Source organism: Argentina silus (assembly GCF_951799395.1).
Source record: "Argentina silus genome assembly, chromosome: 21".
Lineage (NCBI taxonomy): Eukaryota > Metazoa > Chordata > Actinopteri > Argentiniformes > Argentinidae > Argentina > Argentina silus.
The window spans coordinates 2,527,792-2,554,213 of record NC_139675.1 but is presented as its reverse complement, the minus strand read 5'-3'; the positions used below and the strand labels follow the sequence as shown (position 1 = coordinate 2,554,213).

General features: G+C 50.2%; 1 protein-coding gene across 3 annotated transcripts in view; it reads right to left on the bottom strand.

Annotated features, from left to right (window-relative positions):
* Positions 1-762: 762 nt before the first annotated feature.
* The window catches only part of gab1 (GRB2-associated binding protein 1), a 56,971-nt gene continuing 31,311 nt past the window's right edge, over positions 763-26,422 (bottom strand). Inside the window, exons 3-13 of one of the 3 annotated variants that reach the window (XM_083693095.1) lie at positions 19,482-19,610; positions 18,873-19,038; positions 15,354-15,582; positions 13,300-13,985; positions 11,018-11,118; positions 10,315-10,627; positions 7,828-7,917; positions 6,077-6,170; positions 5,127-5,244; positions 3,048-3,179; positions 763-2,816 (exon numbers count right to left, since the gene is read on the bottom strand). In XM_083693095.1, coding sequence (XP_083549221.1) covers positions 2,658-2,816; positions 3,048-3,179; positions 5,127-5,244; positions 6,077-6,170; positions 7,828-7,917; positions 10,315-10,627; positions 11,018-11,118; positions 13,300-13,985; positions 15,354-15,582; positions 18,873-19,038; positions 19,482-19,610 — 2,217 coding nt within the window. In that variant the 3' untranslated portion in view covers positions 763-2,657. The remainder of the gene's footprint in view (positions 2,817-3,047; positions 3,180-5,126; positions 5,245-6,076; positions 6,171-7,827; positions 7,918-10,314; positions 10,628-11,017; positions 11,119-13,299; positions 13,986-15,353; positions 15,583-18,872; positions 19,039-19,481; positions 19,611-26,422) is intronic. The other 2 variants (XM_083693096.1, XM_083693097.1) reach the window with 2 other exon arrangements.

Below are 26,422 nucleotides of genomic sequence, written 5' to 3'. Positions count from 1 at the left end.
GTAGTCCCACCAAAACACCTCATAAGTGCACTCAATTATCTCAGAAAGAGACACACGCACAGGCACTTACCAACTTCCAGTCATGGCCACTTTGACGACTGCGGGCCCTTGTCCCTTTCATTGAGATGACTTGTTTTGACAAAATGTCAGTGGAAGACTTATTATGTAAATTGCTGCACGTCGAAGAGGGGAGAGCTGTTCACACTCAAACCAAAACAGAGATGGAGAATGAGGAACAGGTGAGGCAATCAGTCGCTGATTGGCTGTGTGGGGGTGTGTGTGTGTAGGTGGGTAGGTGTGTGTGTGTGTGTATGAATGAGGGGGTAATTTAGTCAAGCAGCACTTTGGCTGCATCTCAAAGAAGCTAAAGTCTCCCCCCGTTTCCTGTCCTCCATAAACTCACTAAGAGTACAGTAACACACACGCTCAACAGGCAAACTTTCTCATCCAATTTCTTTCATCCACACTGATCTCAAAGGACTGGGCCGGTGAGCAAATCACACACCTCCACCTGTCCTGTCCTGTCCTGTCCTGTCCTGTCCTGTCCTGTCCTGTCTAAGATAAGTGTAGGTGAAGATCAGGAGATGAGAAGAGGAACATAGGTTTACTCATTTTGACTCCTGAGATGTACCCTGAGTGAGTGTGTACCGTGAGTGTGTGTGTGTGTGTGTGTGTTAATCCTTGACCCAAATCATGTCTTTAGGGTTTCCCCATACATGAAACACTAATCAATAAATGCACAGAAACGACGGACACAGACAATGCATAAAAGGTTGTTTTTATTTAGTTGACTTTAAAATGGACATTTCTCTTTTGATTCATTAAAAAAAGATAACAAAGCATCACGTTTTGCACTTCATCTCATCTCCCACAATGGGGATTGGGGAGAAGAATGAAGAAGTAGTTTGGAAATGACAGTATAGGCACAGTTTTCAATTCAAATGATACATGCTGGAATAGTCAGAGCAAATTATATACAGCAAAGAGTTTATTCTCACACCAACACATGCTTAGGACTTTTGTGGTGCGAGAACTGGAAAGTCTTTCAAGCGAATAGTCTCAGATGGAAACACTATGATCCTGTAAAAGTCTCCTCTGTTTAAGTAAAACATCTCCATTTCTCACTATTTACAAAAAAAAAAGAAAAGAAAAGGTAAAGTTGACTAGATAAGGCGGTTAAGTCAGTTCTCAAAATTGTGTGTAAATCCATTTGAAATAAATTAAAACCTTGAAAGGAGAGAGAGTAGATTAACAAGACAAGTCAATAAAGGAATGAATAATCTCATTAAAGTCCTGAAACAAATTGAGGAAGAAGGCATTTTATACAGCACTTGTTCTAACTTATTAAATCATTGTTCGTTTATGGTTTACGAGAACGCTGAGCCGTATATAGATTGGAAAAACCACTTATCTATTGATGAAATAACTACAAAAATAAATTAGAAATGGATAGCTGTATTAGTATTTCAATGAGTACCTGATTTTCCCACTCTCTCTCTCTCTCTCTCACCTAAGTTTATACCTTTGCATAACTCACAGAAAGTGTGGACTTTCCATTAAAAGCGGTCACAGTTATTGATTCTGTCATTTCATATCACAAGTCCTGATACCATCTCCTCGGACAGGGGTGCAGAATTCTACCCTGCAGAATTCACACACACACCTTAGCGTCAAACAACAAACTGGATATTCTACACAAATAAAGGACACTTTTTTTCCATTTATATACATAACACTTTTGTACAGTCTTTTTGCATTTTTCTCTTGCAAATGTGAAAGCGCTTCCACTAGAAACAAAAACAAAAGCGAGAAGAAAAACAAAAATCATTCTCAGGTGATTTAACTGAAGTGGATCAGCGAATCCAAACCTTTGATTGAGTGTTAGGTTGCATTCCATTAAAAAAGGAACTTGCTGTGTTCTATTGACTTTGAATCAAAACTGGTATTTCACAAAGAAACCTGGTTTCTCTTACAATGTTTTGGATAATACTAGACCTGTACTGTACAAGACAAAATGGCCGCCTCCCCACAGCATCACCTAGGCAACCTTGGCAGTAAAGTATTCGCTCGGTGGACTCGAGCATCCTCAGAGTGAGTGAACAGACTCCAGACAGTGTCCCAGTCCCACAGTGTTTCGTTATTGATAATAAGGAAAAGTCATCTCTCTCTCTCTCTCTCTCTCTCTCTACGTCCTCCCCTGGTTATTCCAACGGCGAAAACAAACCAGAGCAAAAGTAATCCCAACAGCTGAAGAGGCAGTAAAGCGTTCAGACATCTAGTCTCTGTCAATGTGGCATCGTCTCTAACAGGCCCCATCCAGTCCAGGCATCCAGTCCATCCATCGAACGACGGATAGAGCCAATCCTACCTCCTGCATCCCATACTGCCTACAGCTTATTCCTGGCCAATACCCCAGTCCTGCCACAGGGGGCGCTGTGCTGTGCCGTGCCGTGGTGCCCTCAGCCTGACTCACAGCGATGTAAACTAAAGACAGTTCTGCAGCCTCCCAGGGCCGCTGGCCGGGCCGTCTGCAGACTGGAGGCTGGGGGTCTAGGGGAGAGGTGGAGATGGCCTAGGCCGGGACCGGAGCCTGGGGCTAGAGTAGTGTCAGTGGCCCAGCGGCGGAGGGGGAGGGGGGGGGGGGGGGGGGAGCGGGGTCACTTTGGCCCTTTGGTGGGGGTCTCTGTCTCTGTGGACTGGCGTCCGTCGTTCCAGGCTCGGCGGGTGTCCTGGAGGGCCTGGGTCCGCTGCTGGTCCACCACCACGTAGTCCACACGCTCGTCTGACACGGCCAGGCCGGTCCCGTTACTCTTCTTCTGGAGGGGGGAACACACACACACACGCAAACACAGACACAAACACAGACACACACACGCATACACACACGCGCGCACACGCGCGCACACACACACACACACACACACACGGAACACACACACAGACAGGCACACACACACGCACACAGATTTTTGTTTCTGTTTTTGGCGAGTTCTTCAATTTGATCCTAACGACGCCGGAGTCGACGACCCCTGTGTGGGCTGTCCTACCTTGCGCGGAGGGGTGGACTTGCTGGGGTCCAGGTCCAGATCCAGGTACTCCACCTGCTTGTCTCCTTTGGGCTTCACCATGGGGCTGCTGCCCCCCCCGTCCACCGTCATGGGCGCGCCCAGCTTCACGCTCTGAACCAACCAGGTGGGGGAGAGGAGGGTTACCATGGTTACCGGGGGGATGGTTAGGCAGGATGAAAGGTACCACACACACACACGCACACACACACACACACACACACACACACACACAATAGCATGAGGCAATGTTAATGCTAAACTACAAGTGAGCAGGAGGAGTAGTGGATCTACGATGGGGGACTAAACTAGGACAGGTGTTGTCCACGGCATTCAAATAATGTTGCCCAGGTATTTGCACACTGCAAGTCAGTTCAGCAGGCACCACTGAGGTACCCAGACTACACTCTTAGTGAGGTTTTAGGGCCAATTAACACCCCAACCCAGGAAGGGAACCATGCAGTAAGACAAGACAATGTCCAGGCTGGTGGGCCTGGCTTGTCCGGTAGGGCTTGAATCTGGCAACTCCAGGTTCTCTAACCTGGCAACCCTGCTCACCTCCTCAATGGAGTCAAGACCCTCCATCTCCCTCTTTACAGGGGTGATGGGGACAGTGCAGTAGAAGGACTCCTCTCTACAGGGAGGGAAGGAGGAGAGGAGATGGGGCAGAGGAGGAAGGAGGGGAGAGGAGGAGGAGAAGTGGAGGGATGGGAAATGAGGAGGAGGAATGGAAAAGGAGAGGAAGGTCAGAAACAACAAGAAAAACAGGAGGAGGAGAAATGAAAGAAAGGAACAAACGCATATGAATGATACAGGAACAGGAAGTAAACGTTAAGTCGAGGCAAAGAAAAGATCAGGGGGAAGAACAACGTCAAGAAGGCAACACAAGACTACAAAAACAACTTTACACACACACACACACACACACACACACACACACACACACACACACACACACACACACACACACACACACACACACACACACACACACACACACACACACACACACACACACACACACACACACAGTGCAGGTAAGGACCCCTTTTGTTGATGGTGCAACTCTGGATCTGTATGTATGTACTGGTACCAATTTACAGTAGTTAAAGGCAAAATACAACTTCTCCAACAATGATATCATAACTGTGAAACAAGCTTCTGTTCAGTTTGTCTACGTTAGACAAACTGTCACTTTAAGCAATGAATAGTGTTTCCATGTAGGCTATAGTCAGTCGTCATGGCCACCAACGGTTTCTAATGTCTACTGCTCCCCTGTATGGATGTGTTTACTCTTGTTAATACAGACCAGCCAACAAAAAGGGTCCTTGGAAGAGAACAAAAGAAGGGATTATTGATCGAAGGGAAACAACATGGGTGAAATGAAAGGATTTTTTTTTTTTTTTTTTTTTTCACCAGACGGAAAACCTGAGGGAGGAGGAAGAGCGAAAGAAAAAGAGAAGCAGGATGAGGAGAAGAGCTGGAGAAGAAATAAATAAATAAATAAGTAAATAAATAAATAAATAAATAAATAAATAAATAAATAAATAAATAAATAAATAAATAAATAAATAAATAAATAAAAGGTGAAGATGTGTCGAGGAGTCCTTCAGCGGCATACACTGATTCGTCCGTTTAGAACGTTGAGGGGGTCGATTTGTTTGATTTGTCGATTAGCATCTTGGTTAGCCTTTAATCAGGCTAACCTTCCAAGATGGTGGCTGGCTGCTACCAGCAGTGAGAGGCTAGGGACTGAGAAGAAGGCTTCTCACAACATCGTCACAGCACGAAGACATGGAACACCTCATCCTCGTGAAGCTTTTCACAACAAACTGTATTACTGAGTGAATTATTACTAATAATCTCTGAATTATAACAGAAAAACGACAGACGCCGACATTAAAAACACTGTAATTTTAGCCATAACAAAAAGGCAATAGAATACATTGATTGGCAGCTTTGTGGGGACATTGACGATTTTTTAACAATTTAACAGAAATATATCATATATCATAATAAGTAACATGAGTGTATAATTCTGAGAAGACTGGTGTTACATACGGGTTCGTCTGCATTAGAGAGCATGGCTACATAATTCTCCTCACAGTCGTCCGAGTCAGTGCTGGAGGTGGTGCTATGCACTGACTGGGGTCTCGGAGGCATGGGGAACCTGGAGGGACTGAGCAGCATCCACAACGTTTACACACTGTGGTTCTCTCACCTACACACACACCCTCAATAACACATACACACACACACACACACACACACACACCCTCAATAACACATACACACACACACACACACACACCCTCAATAACACACACACACACACACACACACACACACACACACACACACACACACCCTCAATAACACATACACACACACTGTCAATAACACATACACACACACACACACACACACACACTCAATAACACACACACACCCTCAATAACACATACACACACACACACACACTGTCAATAACATACACACCCTCAATAACACATACACACACACACACAGTCAATAACATACACACCCTCAATAACATACACACAAACACACACACGTGCGTGTACGCACAAACACCCACACACTATCAATAACATACACACACACACACACACACACACACACGTACGCACGCACGCACTAAGACACACACATTATCAATAACATACACACACACGCACGCACGCACGCACGCACTAAGACACACACATTATCAATAACATACACGCAGTCACATGCGCACACGCACACACACACACACACTCTAAAAAAACAACAGCATTGTGACATCGTGGCCAGTAGAGCACCCTGCATCCCAAACAGTACTGAAACAAAAACCCCTCTCTGAGTGGAGCCAACGGAGCGGACGCAACACTCCCTGAGGACACATTTATGTTATGAAGTGACTACAGAGATGCATGTAGGGTTAGTGTTCTGCTCTACCGTCCCACACCATCTAACACCCCATGAGGTCAAAGGTGGCGGACACTTACTCCCGAGCAAATGACCTGGTGACCGGCGAGCGGACGGGCGCGCAGGGCTCCTCCCACTCCGGCAAGGGCTTGATCTCCAGGGGGGCGGGTTTCGCTGCAGGGAAGGGGCGTAGACACACACACCTGTCAATCACTCGTCAGGTCACATCAACACCACACAAGACAGGACATCACACAGGACAGGAGGTGGTGAGGTGTAGGGCAGTGGCTTGGCCAGCAGAGGGCGCTGTGAGCCACAAACAGCAGCTTCCTCGTGTGAGACTCGAGAACAGTCGACTCCTATCGTACACGGACAGCTCAAGGTTCCGTAGCTTGTTATTGGTTGTCCGTTGAAATAAAACAGCATAACAGAGTTGAGTCTAATTCCGTTTCAGCGTCCTCACGCCACGCGAGGAGACTGGTGGTCAAGTCTAGCCTAAGTAGCAGCAGTGCCAGTGAGTGAAAAGACACGCCACTCTGCCGCCGTTCCCGGGAACGCTCTCTTACGGATAATCACTGCAAAGCAGAGCCCAATCTGGGAGCCCGCTGTGGGATACCAATTTAGCACCCCGACTCCATCAGCCTGGCTTCAAGGAACACACACACACACCCACGCACACAGACACACACACCCACCCACGCACACAGACACACTCGCACAGAGACACACAGACACACGCGCACACACACACTCTCTCTGGTGCTGCCTAGAGTCGCGCATTTTACAGAACGCAACAGGCTTTTTACTATCTAACCACACACAAACACGTCATGCAAAATATGGACACCAACGCACGCGCACACGCACACAATGGGGACACATACTGGAGTACAAGAATTAAATAGAAAGTAAAAACACCTTGCATCATTCCCTAGCAATTACATATCATCAGAAACACAATTCACATCAGAGTCAATTACTGTACACAGAACATGCTGATAAGTGTTAAAAGTACAACACTGAATGGGTTAGAACATGAGGTGTGTGTGTGTGTGTGTGGTGTGTGTGTGTGTGTGTGTGTGTGTGTGTGTGTGCGTGCGAGTATACGTGTGAACTTGTGTGAAATGGGATAGTCGTCCTTGACAACACACACGTCCATGAGATATGGTCATTCTTCAATTTCCTGGTGAGACCTTGCACCCCCCCCCCCCACCCCCACCCCCTCGAGGCCTCTAGATGGTGAGAGAATGTTAGGGTGGTGATAGGATTCAAAAATGTGTTTGGACAACACACTGTTAAAAACCCCCACCACATCAGTACAGAAGAGGATACCACAAATCACGTGAGTTGATTGGATGAGAGAGGACACACTCACACACTCTAGAACACGTGATGATGAAGAGGGAGTGGGTGTGGTGGGACTGTCGCTCACCGCTTCCCTGAGGTCTGTTGTGTTAGCTTCAGAAAGGTCCAAGTTACCCTCAGGCACAGATCCAGGGTCAGCTCACCTCCCCCCAATCACTCCTTAATCACCAGGGGGGGAAGCTAAACACTGACCTGAGATCTGTGTCCGTCCAGCTCCAATGTTTACAACTGCTTATGGCCAGAAGAGGGCCATCAACCCCTAGTTTGACCTCCCATGATGCATCTGAGACGGAACTCTACCGAGCTTGACCAACAGACCTCCGGAACCAGAGGCTACTACAGCATCCCACAGTGCACCACTTCTAGCATGCGTTGAGTTGAAGGTTAAGTCAGACAACGAGAGAGAGAGAGAGAGAGAGAGAGGTTAGTTTCAGAGACAAGATGGCGTCGTTTTGGTAGTACCTACCCTTACGTCGTCTTGGGAATTCACCTACGGTTTGGGAGTCGGTTCTCTCTAAACAGACTCCCTTTGCTCTTATTATTTTAGGGCTCTGACCTGATTGGTGAAAGAAGACTTGGCTCATTACAGATTCTGAACGATTACATCATCAATGTGTCCCTATTTTAACCCTGCCATGCAAAAGCGGAATGACAAAACTCGGCTGAGCAACCACAACTTTGATTTCCCTTCCTCGCCCCCCCCCCCCTTGCGAGAGGCCGTAAATACCAGCTGTGTTGAGACAGGGTCATCACCATGCCAACGGCGGACCCTGCGCATCCCATCATGCATTTCCCTCCATGCAACACGGCTACCCACACAGAAAGTCGGACAGGGGGGCAACAACGCATGCACCAGTGTGAGCTAGGAAGTAAGACCCCTTTGAGCGCAAACACATCCAAAACCAGCAGAAGACTCTGGCAAATTACGCCTTTGTAAGCAGATGGAAGCCAAAGCTACAGTCATCTGTAACCTTTTAACACAATACAAGCCCCCCCCCCCCCCCCCCGCCCCCCTTCCCCCCTCCCAAAAAAAAACCCAAAACACTGACACACATTTGCAATAAAATTCTAACTCATAACAAAGCTCAGGACAAACGAGAACAGAGAGCGGATGACGCTCTTATTGGCCTCGACCACAGATGTGTCAGCCTTTTACGAGACGACACCCACTAAGAACCAAGCCAGCCAGAGAGACTGGAGTCACAGAGATACGGACAGGGCATGGCCACAGCATCGGCTGTCCCCGAGATAGGGAGAGAAAGAGGGAGAGAGAGAAAGAGAGAAAGAGAGAGAGAGATGGAGAGATAGGGAGAGAAAGAGGGAGAGAGAGAGATGGAGAGAGAGAGAGAGAGAGAGAGATGGAGAGATAGGGAGAGAAAGAGGGAGAGAGAGAGAGAGAGAGAGAGAGAGATGGAGAGAGAGAGAGAGAGAGAGAGAGAGAGATGGAGAGAGAGAGAGAAGTAGCACATTCAAGATGGGTGCCTTAACGGCCACAGCATATTTCCAGGCGGGACTGGGAGTGGTCCCAAACTCAGCAGATAGCAGCGGTGGTTAGATGGAGAGAGATTGCAGTGAGTGAGAGAGGACAGTTTGTGCGTGGCCCATGGTTATGGAACGCTATCCCTTTTGTCCCTATAAGGGTCTCAAGGCTAGCTCACCCAAGGCTAGCTCAGCTAAAGCTAGCTCACCCAAGGCTAGCTCAGCTAAAGCTAGCTCACCCAAGGCTAGCTCACCTAAGGCTAGCTCACCCAAGGCTAGCTCACCCAAGGCTAGCTCACCTAAAGCTAGCTCAGCTAAGACTAGCTCACCTAAGGCTAGCTCACCCAAGGATAGCTCAGCCAAGGCTAGCTCACCCAAGGCTAGCTCACCCAAGGCTAGCTCACCTAAAGCTAGCTCAGCTAAGACTAGCTCACCTAAGGCTAGCTCAGCTAAAGCTAGCTCACCCAAGACTAGCTCACTCGGAGGAGAATTTACTGTACTGAAGCACTGTCCATTTTACATTCCTCACCCCATCGCTCAGAGGGTGGAAGTGGACAGTACTGAAGCAGAGGGTCACTGGAATAAAACAAACGAGTCCTTCTAGATGAAAATGTCATTGAACTGAGTAATGGAGACCTAAGCATGAACAGAGGGGGGTGGGTGGGCAAATGTCGCCAACAATGTCCTTTATCCAGCTCCTCCTCATCCCTCCCTCTCCCCCTCTCGCTCCCCTTTCTCTCCCCCTCTCCACCACTGACAGTGACTATAGCGTCCTCAGCTTTGGGCCTGCCTGTGTGACAGTCAAATCCTCCTCTCTCCAGATTGAAATTCCCCCCTCGCCTAGGTCTGAAGGGGTGGAGGGATTGTGTATCCATCAAAGAGGTCCTTTCAGAGAGGAGGGACAATGGGGACAGAGGTGACCGTTCTGGGCTCCGGGTGCTCGGTGCCCCCACCCCCACCCCCTCCCCACCAACCAATGCCCCCAAAAGGCCTCCCAAGCCTGGGACAAAAGTCTCTTTGACTTGGGGGAGGAGGGTTACATGGTGGCTGGGGTGGAAGGGGGAGGATATGCGGATTAAAGAGCAGGCTGAGAGGAGAGGTGGTCTGGGGGAAGGAGGGGGTAGATTGGGGACACTCGGCTGAGGGAGAAGGGGTATGACCCACTCCCTTGGATCCTGTAACCATCATTTCAACTGGCGATTCAACTGAAGTCATATGGACGAAAAGGTAAACAGTCTTGTTCCATAACCATGAGCCAGCACACACACAGCAGTGAGCTAGAGTTGAATGTCAGACATAGAAGGTTAGAGGAGGTAGATTAGGCGGATGTAGCAGATAGGCTAAACTAACACATATGGTAAAGTAAGATAAAACATCCCATCCCGCACACACACACAGTCACCTCCCCCCCCCCCCACACACACACACACACACACTCACCCCCCCACTCACACACACCCTCCTCCTCCCTCACCTTTCCGGTCTGGTTTGAGGTTGCGGTCCACGGGCGGGGGCTGGCAGTCGCTGATGAGCATGGGCCTGCGCGGGGGGGTCTTGGGGCTGGAGCGAAACCCCATGTGGGCCGGCGGGGGCACCTGCTTGCCCAGGGAGGAGAACTCGACGGTGCCCGGTGTCATGGGCACGTAGTTGGGCTCCTGGATGGGCTCCGTCAGGCTGCCAGAGCGGTGGTGGTGGTGGTGGGAGGGGGAGTTGGCGCTCATGGGAACGTAGTTCTGGTCCACCTCCTCCGTCGACTGGCTGCCCACCGGCATCATGCCTTTGTTTTTCTGGGTGGGTGGACACAGGCACGCACACACACACACACACACACACACACACACACAGGCACGCACACAGGCACATAGGCACGCACACAGACACAGGCACACAAAGGCACACACACAGGTGCACACACACACAGACGCGCACACACAGACACGCACAGACGCGCGCATGCACGCACGCACACACACACACACACACACACACACACACACACACACACAGGTCAGCTTCTCTCATTGTGGCCTACACCTTGAAAATAATACTCATACTGGACTCATAAACACTAGAAAGCATTGAGACCAGCATGAGGACATTCCTGAATGTGTGGTCATCATTGATTCATGTGAGCTTTCCCTCGTTAGCAGACAAAACGTGACGAGACGAACACTCACAAAGTAGTTATTGAAGCTCATGCTCTCCGTGAAGTCGAAAGAGCAGCTTTTGTCGGAGGGAAACGACCTGGGGATGTCGTAGCAGTCTTGGGATCCAAAATCTGAAACACACACACACACACTCAAAACACACATTCCGAACACACAGTATGTACAGTACGGTGATGGTGCATTGTTGTTGTTGTTGTTATTGTTGTTGAGTCTGGCCATAATGCATTCAGGCTAATGCATTTCACTTAGAGCCGCGAGGCGCCAGGGTGGAGGAAGGCTTGAAAGGTCTTCACACTCCAAAGTCGGTGTGTGTGTGTGTGTGTGTGTGTGTGTGGGGCTGGTGAGTTACGCATCATTTAGGCCTAGATGCTAAATAACTGGTGTGTGTGTGTGTGTGGTGTGTGTGTGTGTGTGTGTGTGTTTTGAATGACACAGCAAAGAATCAGAGCAGAGACAGTCCGTCTCTCCTCTAGATCTTAACAGATTGACCCCCCATGTAAGATGCATCATCAGACAGTGACTGATCAAATCATTCTGTCTGTGATGATGAGAAACATGGGTCAGAATGCCTTAAACCCCTCTCATGAAGAGACAGTTTGGGTCACAAACAAGAGAGAGGGAGAGAGAGAGGGAGAGAGAGAGACAGAGAGAGAGAGAGAGAGAGAGAGACACAGAGAGAGAGAGACAGAGAGAGAGAGAGAGAGAGAGGGACAGAGAGGGACAGAGAGAGAGAGAGAGAGTCTACTGCTGGACTATAATCGTGCTTGTTTGAGCTGGGCTCCAGCCCCAGTGGTTAAGTAATAGCCTGGCTCTTTATCGCTCCATCTCCCATCCTAATGGACCTCCATACAGAAGCCACTCACATCATCAATCATGCAGATGCCAGGGAGAGAGAGACTACAGAGGCCCATCCCCATACAAGGGAAATGAGCGGTTTACACACCACGGAGCCGAGCAGAGCTGTGCTGCACTGGGCTGGGCTGGGCTGGGCTGGCGTCCACCATCGTCGCTGTAACAGTCGCTTGATGAGGAGAATGTGAAAAGGGAGGATCTGAGCCAAAGTAGCACGGTTTGGGTCGGCCCTGGAGTGTAGAACGTGACTGGTGTTGGGGCGTGAAGCCGGGACATTTTCCGAAACGCCTTTGTGTCTAATCATGGCTCGATTTTAAGGTTTCACAAGTGTTAGGTACAGGTTATGACCGTGACGTTGGGAGAATGCTGTATCTGTAACCTCAGACGCTATTTGGTTGTGTAAAATGATTGTAGAAAGTCATACCAGAGAAACCACTGTTTTACAACTAGGTACCACCAGAGGGCGATGTGACGCGAAGACTCCTGTTGTGTTTACATTCTGAGGCTATCGGAGAGAAGGCCTGAGGTTGCAAGACACACAACTGTTTTCTAATAAACTCCCTGGGCCATGTGTGGTCTGTTTGCTTGGTAACTAAACACCACTAATGCACCAGATGTCCTTTGACGCAGCCAGGCAAGCAGTCTTGTCAGTGAAAAGGTAGCTGTAATTAGTTATTCAAAAACACATCTGCCTGCTGCACATAGAGATAATTAGCTCTGGGACCGACGCCTGCTAAGCAGAGGCCTGTGTTGATTGTCCAGAGCCTATACCACCCATATGCTGTGATGGGGGTTGTTTTTAGCCCCTACTGTAATACACAGGCATCAGCCCTGGTCACTTCGCATCCTGATATATCTAGCATGAATGCATGCGTCAGCTGTTTTAATATCCTATCCTATGTCACTTTGAAACCAGATTAGGCTGTGTGTTGTGATATAGCATACAGACCCTCAGCTCTCAAGTCATATTTTGCAAGATAACGAAGCTAACAGAGATAACCACCCTACAAAGCTAACAAAGCTAACGAAGCTAACAGAGATAACCAACCTAACAAAGCTAACGAAGCTAACAGAGATAACCAACCTAACAAAGCTAACGAAGCTAACAGAGATAACCAACCTAACAAAGCTAACGAAGCTAACGAAGCTAACAGAGATAACCACCCTACAAAGCTAACGAAGCTAACAGAGATAACCAACCTAACAAAGCTAACAAAGCTAACGAAGCTAACAGAGATAACCACCCTACAAAGCTAACGAAGCTAACAGAGATAACCAACCTAACAAAGCTAACGAAGCTAACAGAGATAACCAACCTAACAAAGCTAACGAAGCTAACGAAGCTAACAAAGCTAACAAAGCTAACAGAGATAACCAACCTAACAAAGCTAAAGAAGCTAACAAAGCCAACGTCCACCCGCCGCCCGGCCCAGTCGTACCTTTCCTGTGGCGGGAGGAGTCGACGGCGCCGATGGTGTTGCTGCGCAGCGCCTTGCCCCCCGCGCTCGTCGGCACACAGTAGTTCCCGTCCGTCTCCGACACGGAGCGCGGCACGCTGTACGTGTCCGTGGGCGAGCGCTCGGCCGGCGGGGGCGGGGGTCCCGACGTGGAGCCCAGAGAAGGCTTGGGGGGCCGGGGAGGCGGCACCACCGCCACGTCTCCTCCCCCGCCGCCTCCGTCCGACCCCGGGCCCCGGGGCACCTGATAGGTGCAGTTGCTGCCCGGCGTGGGGGGGATGTCGTAGCTCACCGACAGGTTCCTCATCATGGTCTCCACGGAGGGCTTCCGCGAGGGCGTGTTGAAGACGTAGAGCTCGCCGCCGCCGCCATCTCCGTCGGGGGGGACGGGTGGCGAGGAGGCCGACTTGGGGAGGAGCACGGTGTCCTGGGAGTAGCTCCGGGGGAGGTAGTAGAGGGAGGCGCAGTCGGCCGACAGGGAGGCGCCACGGGAGGGGGGCGAGTCGTAGATGGAGGAGGCGGAGGCCGGGTGGGGGTGCGTGGCGAAGAAGCCATTGACGGGGGCGTGCTTGGCGGAGGAGGAGGAGGAGGTGGGGGTCCGGTGGGCCGGGACGTTGTCGTTCAGGTCCGTCTCCGACGAGGTGGACTTGGAGCACTCGGCATGGGATCTGTGGGGAAACCACACAGACAAAGACCGTAAACATCAGCTGACTGGATACAAAACAACTATCACACACACACACTGACTCTCACACTCACACACTCACACACACACACACACACACACACACACACACACTCAGGTGAAATTGAAGAGTTTACCGCGCGGGTTAGTTTGCTACATCAAGAGATCCAGAGGGAGCTACTGTACATCAAGAGGTGTCCAGTTACGTCAAAATAGGTCCACTTGATCTTTGCGATCTTACTGAGCTGGGTGCTAGACAGAAGGATTGAAGCATCCAGCTACAGAACCACGCGGGGTAAAACACACACCAAACAGAACCACGCGGGGTAAAACACACACCAGACAGTAGTGTTGTTTCACTATGAGTCCATTCACACAACCCTTCACCTTCTGGGAGGGGGTTAGCTCTCGGTTAATGGAACACATCAAATCCAGGGGAGGCGCTGGTTTAGTTTGGTACATCAACGGAGTGCGTGTGCACGCATACATGTGTGCATTTGTGTGTGCGTGTGTGTGTGTGTGTGTAGGGCGTACATGTGCGTATGCGTGTGTGTGTGTGTGTGTGTGTAGGGCGGACATGTGCGTATGCGTGTGTGTAGGGTGTACATGCGAGTATGCATGTGTGTGTGTACACGTGCATGTGTGTGTGTGTGTGTGTAGGGCGTACATGCGCGTATGCATGTGTGTGTGTACACGTGCATGTGTGTGTGTGTGTGTAGGGCCTACATGCGCGTATGCATGTGTGTGTGTACACGTGCATGTGTGTGTGTGTGTGTAGGGCGTACATGCGCGTATGCATGTGTGTGTGTACACGTGCATGTGTGTGTGTGTGTGTGTGTGTGCGTGCCACTCCACACTAGCAGGCCGCCGACCACTCACAGACTGGCCTGCGGAGGGGCACTTTTGCTCTCACACTCCTCCAGGAGCAAGTACTCCTGATCCCCCTCCACGGGGGAGGGAGGCCCCCCCGAACTACATCCAGAGGGAGGGAGGGGGGCAGCAGCACTGATACACACCCATGGAACAAAGAGAGGGAAAGACAGTCAGACAGACACGGACCACGGGACCACGGGACCACGCCTCATCAGAGAGGAGCAGGCCCACCACAGGAATAATAACACACACCAGAGGAGAACCACGGCCAGAGAGAAAAATGAAGGATTGTGAAATGAAGGACACTTACAGAGGGGAGATGATGGTCACAGTGAACCTGGCGCCCGCACACACACACACACACAACCACACATACACAGTCACACACAAAGTCACACACACACACACACACACACACACACAAAGTCACACACACACACACACACACACACACACACACACACACACACACACACACCTGTTGGGCTCGGGCTTCTTGCTCTCACAGTTGACTAGCCACAGGTAGTCCTGGGGTTCGTCCAGACTGGACTGGGAGTCCAGGTGGCGTACGCTGACAGGCTGGTAGGGAGGGGGCACGTTAGACAGGACGGCCGCCGACAGCCCCCCGATGCCGCCCAGCGCTGGGTGGGGGGGGGTGTCCACCACAGAGCCCCCCCCGCCCGACTGGTGAGACGCCTTCGCCGATTCTGGAAGAGAGGAGAAGAGGGGGGAAGAGGGGGGGCATGAGGACAGTGCGACATAGGAATCTAGAGATACTAGTGCAGATGCTGAATGAAGGGTTTAGATAGTTAGCAAGATGGCCGACATTCCACCTGGCTAGTCTATCAGGGGGGGGGAGGTTAGGCTACAGGGTTGACTGTGGTGTTCACCGAGTTCAACACGAAGTGCCGGAGACCAGGGGAGGCTGGTGGAGGTAGAAATCAGAGGACGGGCTCATTGTAACGCACAGAGTGGAATGAGGAACGGTATCAAACATGTCACTGCTGGAAACACGACGGAGATTGCTGCAAAGATGAGTCAGACGGTTGAAGGACACACCGACAGACACACACACACGTACACACACACACACACACACACCACAGACTCTTCCCACAGACTCTTACTCATAAATGATTACATATCCTTCTAATATTGACTGAACACACCTTTGCCAGCAATCATCATGGCATGAAAAACATGTCTACAATAAACATGTTGTCGCCCACCAATGACCTATGACCCCTCCTTGGGCCAATCAGTGTCATTCTGGAAATGGCGGATCTCGAGCAAGACGCATCCTTCACCCAAGTTTCGTCAAAATGTTTGGGATATCACGTGTGACATACAAATATACGAACCACCAGAGACAGATCCACAGCCCCCCCCCTCAAGATCAGCATGTCCCTATAAACTAATGCATTACAATCACTATTCTGGAACAGACAAACTGGTTATCATTGATCGTTACAGACATTGACATCAATAAGCTGCATCAGATGCTCAGAAAGTATGGATATTGGATCCACTCATGTCAATCCATATATTCTGAGCTCTATGTATACCACAATTAGTGTAACTGTGTGTGTGTGTGTGTCTATGTATGTGTGTGTGACTATGTATGTGTGTGTGACTATGTATGTGTGTGTGTGTGTGTGTGTGACTATGTATGTATGTGTGTGTGTGTGACTATGTATGTATGTATGTATGTATGTATGTGTGTGTGTGTGTCTTTATTATGACTGTGTTAGCCGTTAGAATCAACCCCACTGAGACAGCGTTTCTTTGAGATGTCTCCTTTGTCCTTCTGTCTGTGTGGGTCTGTCTGTGTGTGACGACAGTCCTATTCAACCTTCACTCCTCAGCCGCATACGTACACACACGCACGTCAATACACACGCACACACACACACACGCTTGCCTTCGCGTATTTGTACGCTCTCTGTCTCCATCTCTCTCCATCTCCCCTCCCACCATTTCTTCCTATCTACCATCCCACTCTCTCCTCCACTATCCTCTTCTTTTCTCTCTCTCTCTCCCTCCCCTCCATCTCTCCCTCCCTCCCTCCTTGTTTAACGGTCTCTAAGTGCTGATTCACCCAGGCAGGCAGGCAGTGGGAAACCCCCCATCACTCCGTGTTCATCTCCCACCGCCCACACTGTGGCTCAAAGCCCTGCTTCTCCTACCCCAGGACCCTGGATCATCCATCATCCATCCTCCATCCCGCCCCCACTCCACTCGCTGACCTTTCCCCAGCCACGGTGCACCATGGCCTGGGCGCGGGAGAGTGGGAGGTGGGCCCTCCTTTCCTGCCATAGGCTCGACTATCCCCTCTTTGTTTTGGGATTGTACTGTAGGACCAGCGCAGAGCGAGACACACACAGAGCGAGAGAGAGAAAGAGAGAGAGAGAGAGAGAGAGAGAGAGAGAGCGAGCGAGAGCAAGAGAGAGAAAGAGAGAGAGAGAGAGAGAGGGCGAGCGAGAGAAAGAGCGAGAGAGAGAAAGAGAAAGAGAGAGAGAGAGGGCGAGCGAGAGCGAGAGAAAGAGAGACAGCCAAGGACGCTCTTAATTAGAAAAGCTGCACACGGCCTGTCGTCTGGTATCTGCGGGGACGCTGTTGTTTTGTTAAAAAGGCCCCCTCGATTCTCTGCCGCCCTCTTCTGAATAAGGGAACATCAGAGAGCACAGTCACAATAGACTAATGTTTCCAAAAGGGCTCTGCATGTTGTTGTTGAGAGTCGTCCCAAAACATGAGCTACTGGAAAACACGGGAACACATGCGGTGCAGCCACAACACTGTGGAGGAGGTAGGGATGGCCTTGTGGGGAGGTAAATACACCCCCATGTTGCTGTGCCACAGAGATGCTGCTCTGAGAGAACTGTCTCCTGACTACCCTATAGAGGCAGCGGTGTAGCCTTGAGGTTAGACAGGCGGGCCAGTAGCCCGAAGGTTGCCGGTTCGAATCCCAGGGCCGATGGGAAGAACTAGCAGCTGGAAGGTTGCCAGGTGACAGTGGCATCAATAATTCAGGTGCCAGCACCGCCGTTGTGCCCTTGAGTAATGCACTTAACCCTTGCACCGCCAAATAAAAATTCTAGCGTATATCTTCTGAAGTGCTTCATAACATTCTGAATCGACAAGGAACACTGAATGTATTTCGTCGGGTACATTACATATGGAATGTATGTAATGCCAGACTAAAAACATGTCTACTGCAAAAAATAAATAAATAACGTTTGATTGATACTCTACTGTGTGTATATAAGCTGGGCCCTCTCTGTGGTGAGGGTGAGAATGGGCCACAGAGAGAGGGAGGGTTAATCGAACACCAGCCAATAGGCCGCCGTTCTGCGGGCCCCATAGACTGTTTCCTCTTTTCTCTGGGTTACCTGAGCTGGGTCAGAGAGAGAGAGAGAGAGAGAGAGAGAGAGAGAAAGATGGGGAAAGAGGGTGGCAGTGGGGCTTTGGGGCACACAATGCTTTAATTATGCTGTTCAGGGAGCAGCGTGGTAATACGAGAACCGTCTGAACCCATGGCTCATTAGGCCCGCTCTGGGAACAGAACAGAACAGAACAGAACCGGGGGCCTGCTGGCTCCTGGTGCTGGGCCTCTCCCTCCCTCTCCATGGGAGAGATGGGGGATATTTGAGGAACAGAGAACTAAAATCAGAAAGGGGAGCGCCCAAGCCAACATGTTTGGCCTGTGAGCTTGTGAAACGTTTCATAATTAATTGAGGCGCCTCTTGATATTGTTTGAGTGTGTGTGTGTGTGTGTGTGTGTGTGTGTGTGTGTGTGAGAGAGAGAGAGAAAGAAAGAAAGAGTGTGTGTGTGTGTGTGTGTGAGAGAGAAATAAAAAAATAAAAAAAGAGTGTGTGTGTGAGTGTGTGTGTGAGAGAAAGAGAGAAAGGAAGAAAGAAATAAAGAAAGAGAGAGAGAGAGAGAGAGAGAAAGAGTGTGCGCGTGTGTGTGTGTGTGTGCGTGTGTGACGTTTCTTACCGTCATCGGTGGGGTTAAACCCGCAGATGTCACAGATGCAGCGCACCCACTTGTTCATGTCGTCCTCCGTGTCGGCCACCAGGTAGAAGACGCGGTCGATGGTCTTGATGTCGAAGATGAAGCTGTGCTCCAGGTCCTTCTTGTTGAAGGTGAGCCCTGCGTCCACCTGTGCGGGTCAGGTTTAGCATTAGCACGCCGCATTGCGTCACGTCAAAAAAAACGATAGCTTGACGTTAGCATTTAGCCTATTAGCATTTAGCCCCACGCCTCATAAACAATGGGTGGTAGCTATGGCGACGGTCGCTGCACGAGCGCTAGGAGAAGTGATAGTGCTACATGCTAGCACTGTTGGGATGTGTCGTGACAGTGGAGGCTGGTGGAGGTAGAAATCGGAGGACAGGGCTCGTTGTAATGGATGGAACAGAATGGGGAATGGTACCAAAACACATTTGGTTTGGTTCGACACCATTCCTCGTTCCGTTCCATGCATTACAGCGAGCCTCCGATTTCTACCTCCACCAGCCTCCCCTGTAATGAGTCACCACGGAGAGTCGGCACCTGTTTTTTTTTTTTTTTTTTTTACATCTCCTCCAGAGGGAGGAGTCGTACCTGTTCACACAGGTTGAGGTCGATCACACGGATGGGCTTCTTGGCGTGGTCATTCTTGTAGTACTCCAGCACGTCCGGGTCGCCCGTGAGACGGCCGCTGCGGAGAACAAACCACCGCTTCTTCCATGCCTGGACAGAGAGAGAGAGAGGGGGAGAGAGAGAGAGAGGGGGGGGAGAGAGAGGGGGGGGAGAGAGAGAGAGAGGGATAGAGACAGAGAGAGAGAGTCAAAATCCCCTTTCTTCGGTCAATCGAGTCACAAACACACAACACCAAAGAAAACATGGGACATCCAAATGCTCAGAATTGCCGTCCTGTTACGAAGGAAACGTTACTAATTGAGCTCTAGACCACCAGCATCATCAACAGTACAAAGCACACTTTTCAGACCCCAAGTACTGACAAACAAGAGAGAGAGAAAGAGATGGGACAGAGAGGGAGAGAGAGAGATGGGACAGAGAGGGAGAGACAGAGAGAGAGAGAGAGAGAGAGATGGACAGAGAGGGAGAGAGAGAGAGAGAGAGATGGACAGAGAGGGAGAGAGAGAGAGAGAGAGAGAGAGAGAGAGATGGACAGAGAGGGAAAGAGAGAGAAGGATAAGGGTCACAGTGTGTTCTCACAGGGCTCCTTTCCTGACTGACCAGCGACCACAGGCTGGACAGAGGCTTTGTTTTTCCAGCCAGTCCTCTGGGCCTTTCTGTGTGCTCTCATCTCCTCTGAGACACACACACAGACACACACACACACACACACACACACAGACACACACACACAGACACAGACAGACCAGAAATATGCGTCTGGGACACCCTGTCCTCCCACCACAGACAGAGTTTAGGTGTGGTTGGGTCTAGCACCCCGACATCGGGAGGGCAAAGCACTCTAAAAAGGGAAACGGGCAATTAGAGCTTTTACAATGAGATCTGTCCTCCGACTGAGAGTCAAAACCCTTGAAGGGTAATTTAAACACGGGGCATTAAGAAACCGACAGTGAGGGAATGTGGAGCGGTTAAATAAGTGAAGTGATACAAAAGAGCCTAAAATAAAAAAAAGACTGAAGAAACCAAACATCATCAAACTGAAGCCCAAAGTCAGAGAAGTGAGATTTTCTCGGTCTGACCTCACATGGTTCTACTTTCACAAAATGAGGTGGTGTCAGTTTAGTTGGATGTCAGCAAAGAGGCGTCAGCTTTTTAACCCCAAACCCACTCGGTCAACGGTCACTCCTTGCTGTCCTCAGCACACCGCCTCAGAGGACTCAACGCAAAGTCATTATGACGAAACATAATGAGGATTAAACTCCATTAAAACAAATAAGCTGTGTTGGTGTATGAGCCACCGGCTGTGATTCGCTGAGTCAGGCCAAGCTAAGCTAAGCTGGAGATTTTAGCTCGGAGGTTATTTTCAGAGGCTTGAATCAAAGCTCCAAAGAATCAGGTGAGCGACATAAAAAGCCCTCATGAGATCTCGTTCTTGCGTGACAAGTCAATCGATTCATTTAAACCGCAGTGGTGTTCAACACCGGCTCCGTATGTGAATACTGTTGAATATTTCCACTCCAGAGGGTTCATGGACACGAGGAACTGAGAAACACTTCTTGAATCTTAAGTAACACGACAGGACATCAAGAACAACACACAGTCGATCGAACAATCATGTTATTCATACTATCCCCCCCCTCCCCTCCTCCTCCCCCCAACCAAGTACTGTTTTTGAGTTTCGTATGTGTAAAAGGACGACCAGCAGAACAACAAACAGCACTGAGATCAGAGAAGACTGCAAGGAACACCAGTGAACTGCGAGGAATGCAGGCCAAGGCTTTGTTGTTGTTTTCTCGGGGTAAGATTTTAACCGGATTAACAATGCTGTGTGTTTTTTCCCCTCCCCTCAGCTGTTTTTCCACCCACAGGGTTCTCTTTGTTAGCGGGCCAAGGCCCGGCCCGGCCCGGAGAGCATCGCCCCGCTCCCTCAACACACAGGACAGCCGACCCCTGGGGGAATAAACAGCCACAGGAACCCTGGAGCACCGACCGCCAAGCCAAACACACACACACACACACACACACACACACAGAGATAAATATATATACACATATATACGCACGCACACGCATGGCAGAAATACACAAACAAACAAAACAGAAACCTGAAACGTACCTTCCTGAACATTGCACAAGTGAATAAACAACACTTACACACTGGTGGCCCACATCTCCACGCAGTGTGTGGAGATGTCACACACACACACACAAACTACACATGGTGTAGTCCAGAGTTCAAGAGGTCTGCATGTCATCACCCCCCCCCTACACATCATTAGGTGGGAGGCCAGCAGTGGCTGCACCCTGACATCTGTGTCATATCTCACATATTTATCTAATAACCCCATATTCACCCACAGGAGGTTTCATAACAAACCCCTGTTCCCTTCCTTACACAACCGGTCCTCTCCCACAGGCCGGCCGGCAACCTTCCCTAACCTGTCCTGTGTTGTTGTGGCTCTGCTGTGTTGCGGTCAGGCAAAGAAGAGGGACACACACTCCCCCTTTTTTTCTCTCTCTCTCTCTCTCTCTCTCTCTCTCTCTCTCTCTCTCTCTCGTACATGACAAAGCACTCAGGGTTCAGGTTACTCCGTGGGGACACCAGGCCATGGGGGTTGGATTACATCAGCGCCAGACCCAGAGAGAGGGAAAGGGGTGAGGCCTGGACTGACGGACAGGAGAGGAGAGGAGGGGAGGACAGAGCAACATGCTGCAACACAACAGCTGGGCTGAGACAGAGCTCTGAGAGAAGAAAGGAATTGTGAATTGTAAACATGACACATTGATGCATGTCTCTTGCCTAGAGTTAATCTTGTGTCAATCGGGAAGCAATTTCTGTGTGTTTTGTGCGTTTTGTGTGTGTGTGTGTGTTGTGTGTGTGAGTTTTGTTTGTGTGTGTGAGTGTTTGTAAGGGAGAACATTCACAGGGATGACGAGTTGTGTTAGAGCATGATCATCACTCACCCATCTGTGTGTTTTCACACGTGCTGCGCATGCGCTCACGCACACACACACACACACACCCACACACACACAATCTCTCTCCCTCTACTTCACACATACACCCACACACAGACACTTTCACATGCTCTCTCCTTCTCCGTTCATCACACACACACACACACAATTCCTTTCACCACTACTCGAGTTCAAACTCAGAGCCAAACTCCAACCATAAGGCAACCCTTTTAAATCCCAGTTGGCCAGAACGGTCCCGTCTATGAAAACTGCACACACACCCAGAACAGCATTCTATCCCCAGCCAGTGACACCTCCCTGACCCACATTCTTTCTATTGTCAGTGGAGCTTGTGGTCAAAAAGCTCTAGCCAGCACACAGGACAGTGACGCCCTACGACACACACACACACACACACACACGGGTGAATACCAGAATTGTTAACAACAACAACAGATGACTACCTATCTGCTACCGTCTCTCTCTCTCTCTCTCTCTCTCTCTCTCTCTCTGAGTAGACATACCTCGTGTTAGCTGTCCTGCTGAACTCCTGCTGTTATCCTCTCCTCCATTACCCTCCCTGTACTAGTCCCAAGCTGATCAGAGCACAGTTGTGACACTATTCCAGGGTCTGATCTCCCTCACGAGGCCCAGGGTGATCGAACCTCCGCTGATCTCAAAACAGTCCCTATAGAAAACAATCCAACAAGTACTCAAGCCCACTTCAGCTTGGGGAGCTGAGAATGTGTGAGAGTGTGTGTGTGTGTGGACGGGGTGGGACGCGACTCTGGGGGACGGGACGGGAGGCCCCCCTGGTGCAGCAGCTGTCCCCCCCCCCCCACTCAGGAAGAGACCCCAGTGGCCGTTCGAGAGACAGACAGAGACACCATTGAGGGCCAGGGACGGGGGAGACGGGGGGGGACGGGGGGGATGGGGCATCAGAGTGGAGTCACACTGCCCAACAGGGCCCTACTGACCCCGTGAAGAGACAAAGACAGGGCGGAGAAGAGGAGGGGAGGGGAGGGGAAAGAGATACACAGACAGAAGAAGAGAAAGCTTGAGGAAGAGAATGTGTGACAGATGGGGAATGGGGGTGAAAGAGAAGGGGAGAGAGAGAGAGAGAGAGAGAGAGAGGAAGAGGAGAGAGAGGAAATACACTAGACCTCACTAGACCCCCACCCCCCCACAACCCACTTCCCCAAACAAAAACTGAAGATGGTTTGCGGGGTGGTCAGAGTGACAGAGACAGACACAGAGACAGACAGACAGAGATAGACAGACAGACAGACAAAGACAGAGAGATAGACAGAGAGATAGACAGAGACAGACAGACAGACAGACAAAGAGAGAGACAGAGACGGAGAGGGTAACTACGTGGCGTGCCATTGCTGGCCCCTTTGGCCACCACATTCCTGTGCCTCTGGAGAACAGAGGTCTTTGTTGGGTCTTTATCACAGTGGGCCCTGTGGAACATCTGGAGCTCAGAGCTCCACTGTCAGCACCATCTGCACCACGGGGCCCATAGGGGGGGGGGGGGCAGGACGGAGGAGATAACCAACTATAACCCGCCTGTTATTGAGTGCATACAGTACGCGCCGCGCCCCTACGCTGTGGCGACAGCCTGACGTAGCCCCCCCCCACCCCCCCCCCTTGCACTTTACATTAACTGGGACATTCACTCTCTCATATCGTCTCCAGGACAGAAAGCACACAGCCTGAGTGGATCAGACCAGACCCTACTCCTACAAGGGTTTCCGACACATTACGTCTACTACATCCTATTATAAAGGACCCACTTGTAAATGTTCGGGTGATTTTACAACATTGCTAAACAAACGGAGGGTGTTTTTTTGCCGTGATATTGACGTCCAGCTGGCAGTGGCGCCCAGTTGGCCCCTGATCAGACCGGGGGCATTCCAGAGGGTTAGGAACACCAGCTGGCTGGTGGAGAGGTCCACAGACCTGATCCTGATCACAGAATGTTCTAGATTGGAACAGAAGAATGGGACATTATGTCTGTGTTAGTGTGTGTGTGCATGAGTGTGTATATGTGTGTGTGCGCACACACGTGTGTGTGTGTGTGTGTGTGTGTGCGCACACGTGCATGTGTGTGTGTGCGCACACACGTGGATGTGTGTGTCATTGATTGATGACATGCTTCCTCTGTTATCTAGTCATGAAGGGGGGCAGCTGGAGTTTGTTAAAACAACTGGTCTGTGTCTAACAGACAGGGTCACCTTTTTTTTTACTACAATATTGCTCCTACTGTATTCCTGCTAGGCTATAGGCTCTCCAGAGAGCTGGTACTGTGGACGCGGCAAGCGGATGGTCTTCAATGGCTGGGAAGCTTTGCCGCTTTGCCACTTAACCCCATCCACTTACTGCAGGGTCCTAACTCTTACTAGGCCCGACACTTTGTATCCACAGCTACATTCTGTCCTCACACCGCTAGGCTAACTGGGCTGTGATGAGAGCTAAAGGACGCTGGGCTAACTGCGCTGTGAGGAGAGCTAAAGGACGCTAGGCTAACTGGGCTGTGAGGAGAGCTGAAGGACGCTAGGCTAACTGGGCTGTGAGGAGAGCTAAAGGACGCTAGGCTAACTGGGCTGTGAGGAGAGCTAAAGGACGCTAGGCTAACTGGGCCGTGAGGAGAGCTAAAGGACGCTAGGCTAACTGTGCTGTGAGGAGAGCTAAAGAACGCTAGGCTAACTGTGCTGTGAGGAGAGCTGAAGAACGCTAGGCTAACTGGGCTGTGAGGAGAGCTAAAGGACGCTAGGCTAACTGGGCTGTGAGGAGAGCTGAAGGACGCTAGGCTAACTGGGCTGTTAAGACGGCTAGAAAGACACTTGAAAAAGGCTTTTTGGACGTCGGCCCAAAGAACATTCAGAGGAAACTATCAGTTCAGAACATGGCGGAGGAGGGGGGTGGGGGGGGGTTCCTAGGACACCAGTGGCTGCGGATGTGCAAAGAGTGTCAGAATATCATTTGTAAGTGTGAAGCGGAGCGGTGGCTGATGTGGCTACAGCGTGTGCCCGCCTGGCCCGTCAGCACCAATAGGCAAGGAACAGAGAGCGCTAGGGTCTGTTAATAATGCAACCAGGGTCACCGAACACAGTGTCAGTGTGTATACCAACACACACACCCACACACACAGACACACACACACACACTGACACACCCACACACACCCACCTCAGATTTACTAGGCCAACATAGCAGGACTGACGAGGAGGATCACAGACTAAGAATAGACTGACTCGCCCAGGCATGTACCAAGTACACACACACACACACACACACACACACACACACACACACACACACACACACACACACACACACACACACACACACACACACACACACACACACACACACACACACACACACACACACACACACACACACACACAAATCTGTTCTCATAAGCATGGGGGAGCCAATGCAACTGCACAAGTAAAAACAACTCACAGCATGTTTATTTACTGACTGATTACAGAGGCTGATGTATGTATGTATGTATGCATGCATGTATGTATGTATGTATGCATGTATGTACTGTATGTATGTACACACATATATATATATACATGAAGTTCAAACCGAGCATCAGAATGGGGAAGAAATGTGATTTAAGTGACTGAACGTGGCATGGTTGTTGGTGCCAGACGGGCTGGTCTGAGTATTTCAGAAACTGCTGATCTACTGGGATTTTCACGCACAACCATCTCTAGGGTTTACAGAGAATGGTCCAAAAAAGAGAAAATATCCAGTGAGCGGCAGTTCTCTGGGCGAAAATGCCTTGCCAGAGGTCAGAGGAGAATGGCCAGACTGGTTCGAGATGATAGAAAGGCAACAGTAACTCAAATAACCACTCGATACAACCAAGGTATGCAGAAGACCATGTCTGAACGCACAACACGTCGAACCTTGAAGCAGATGAG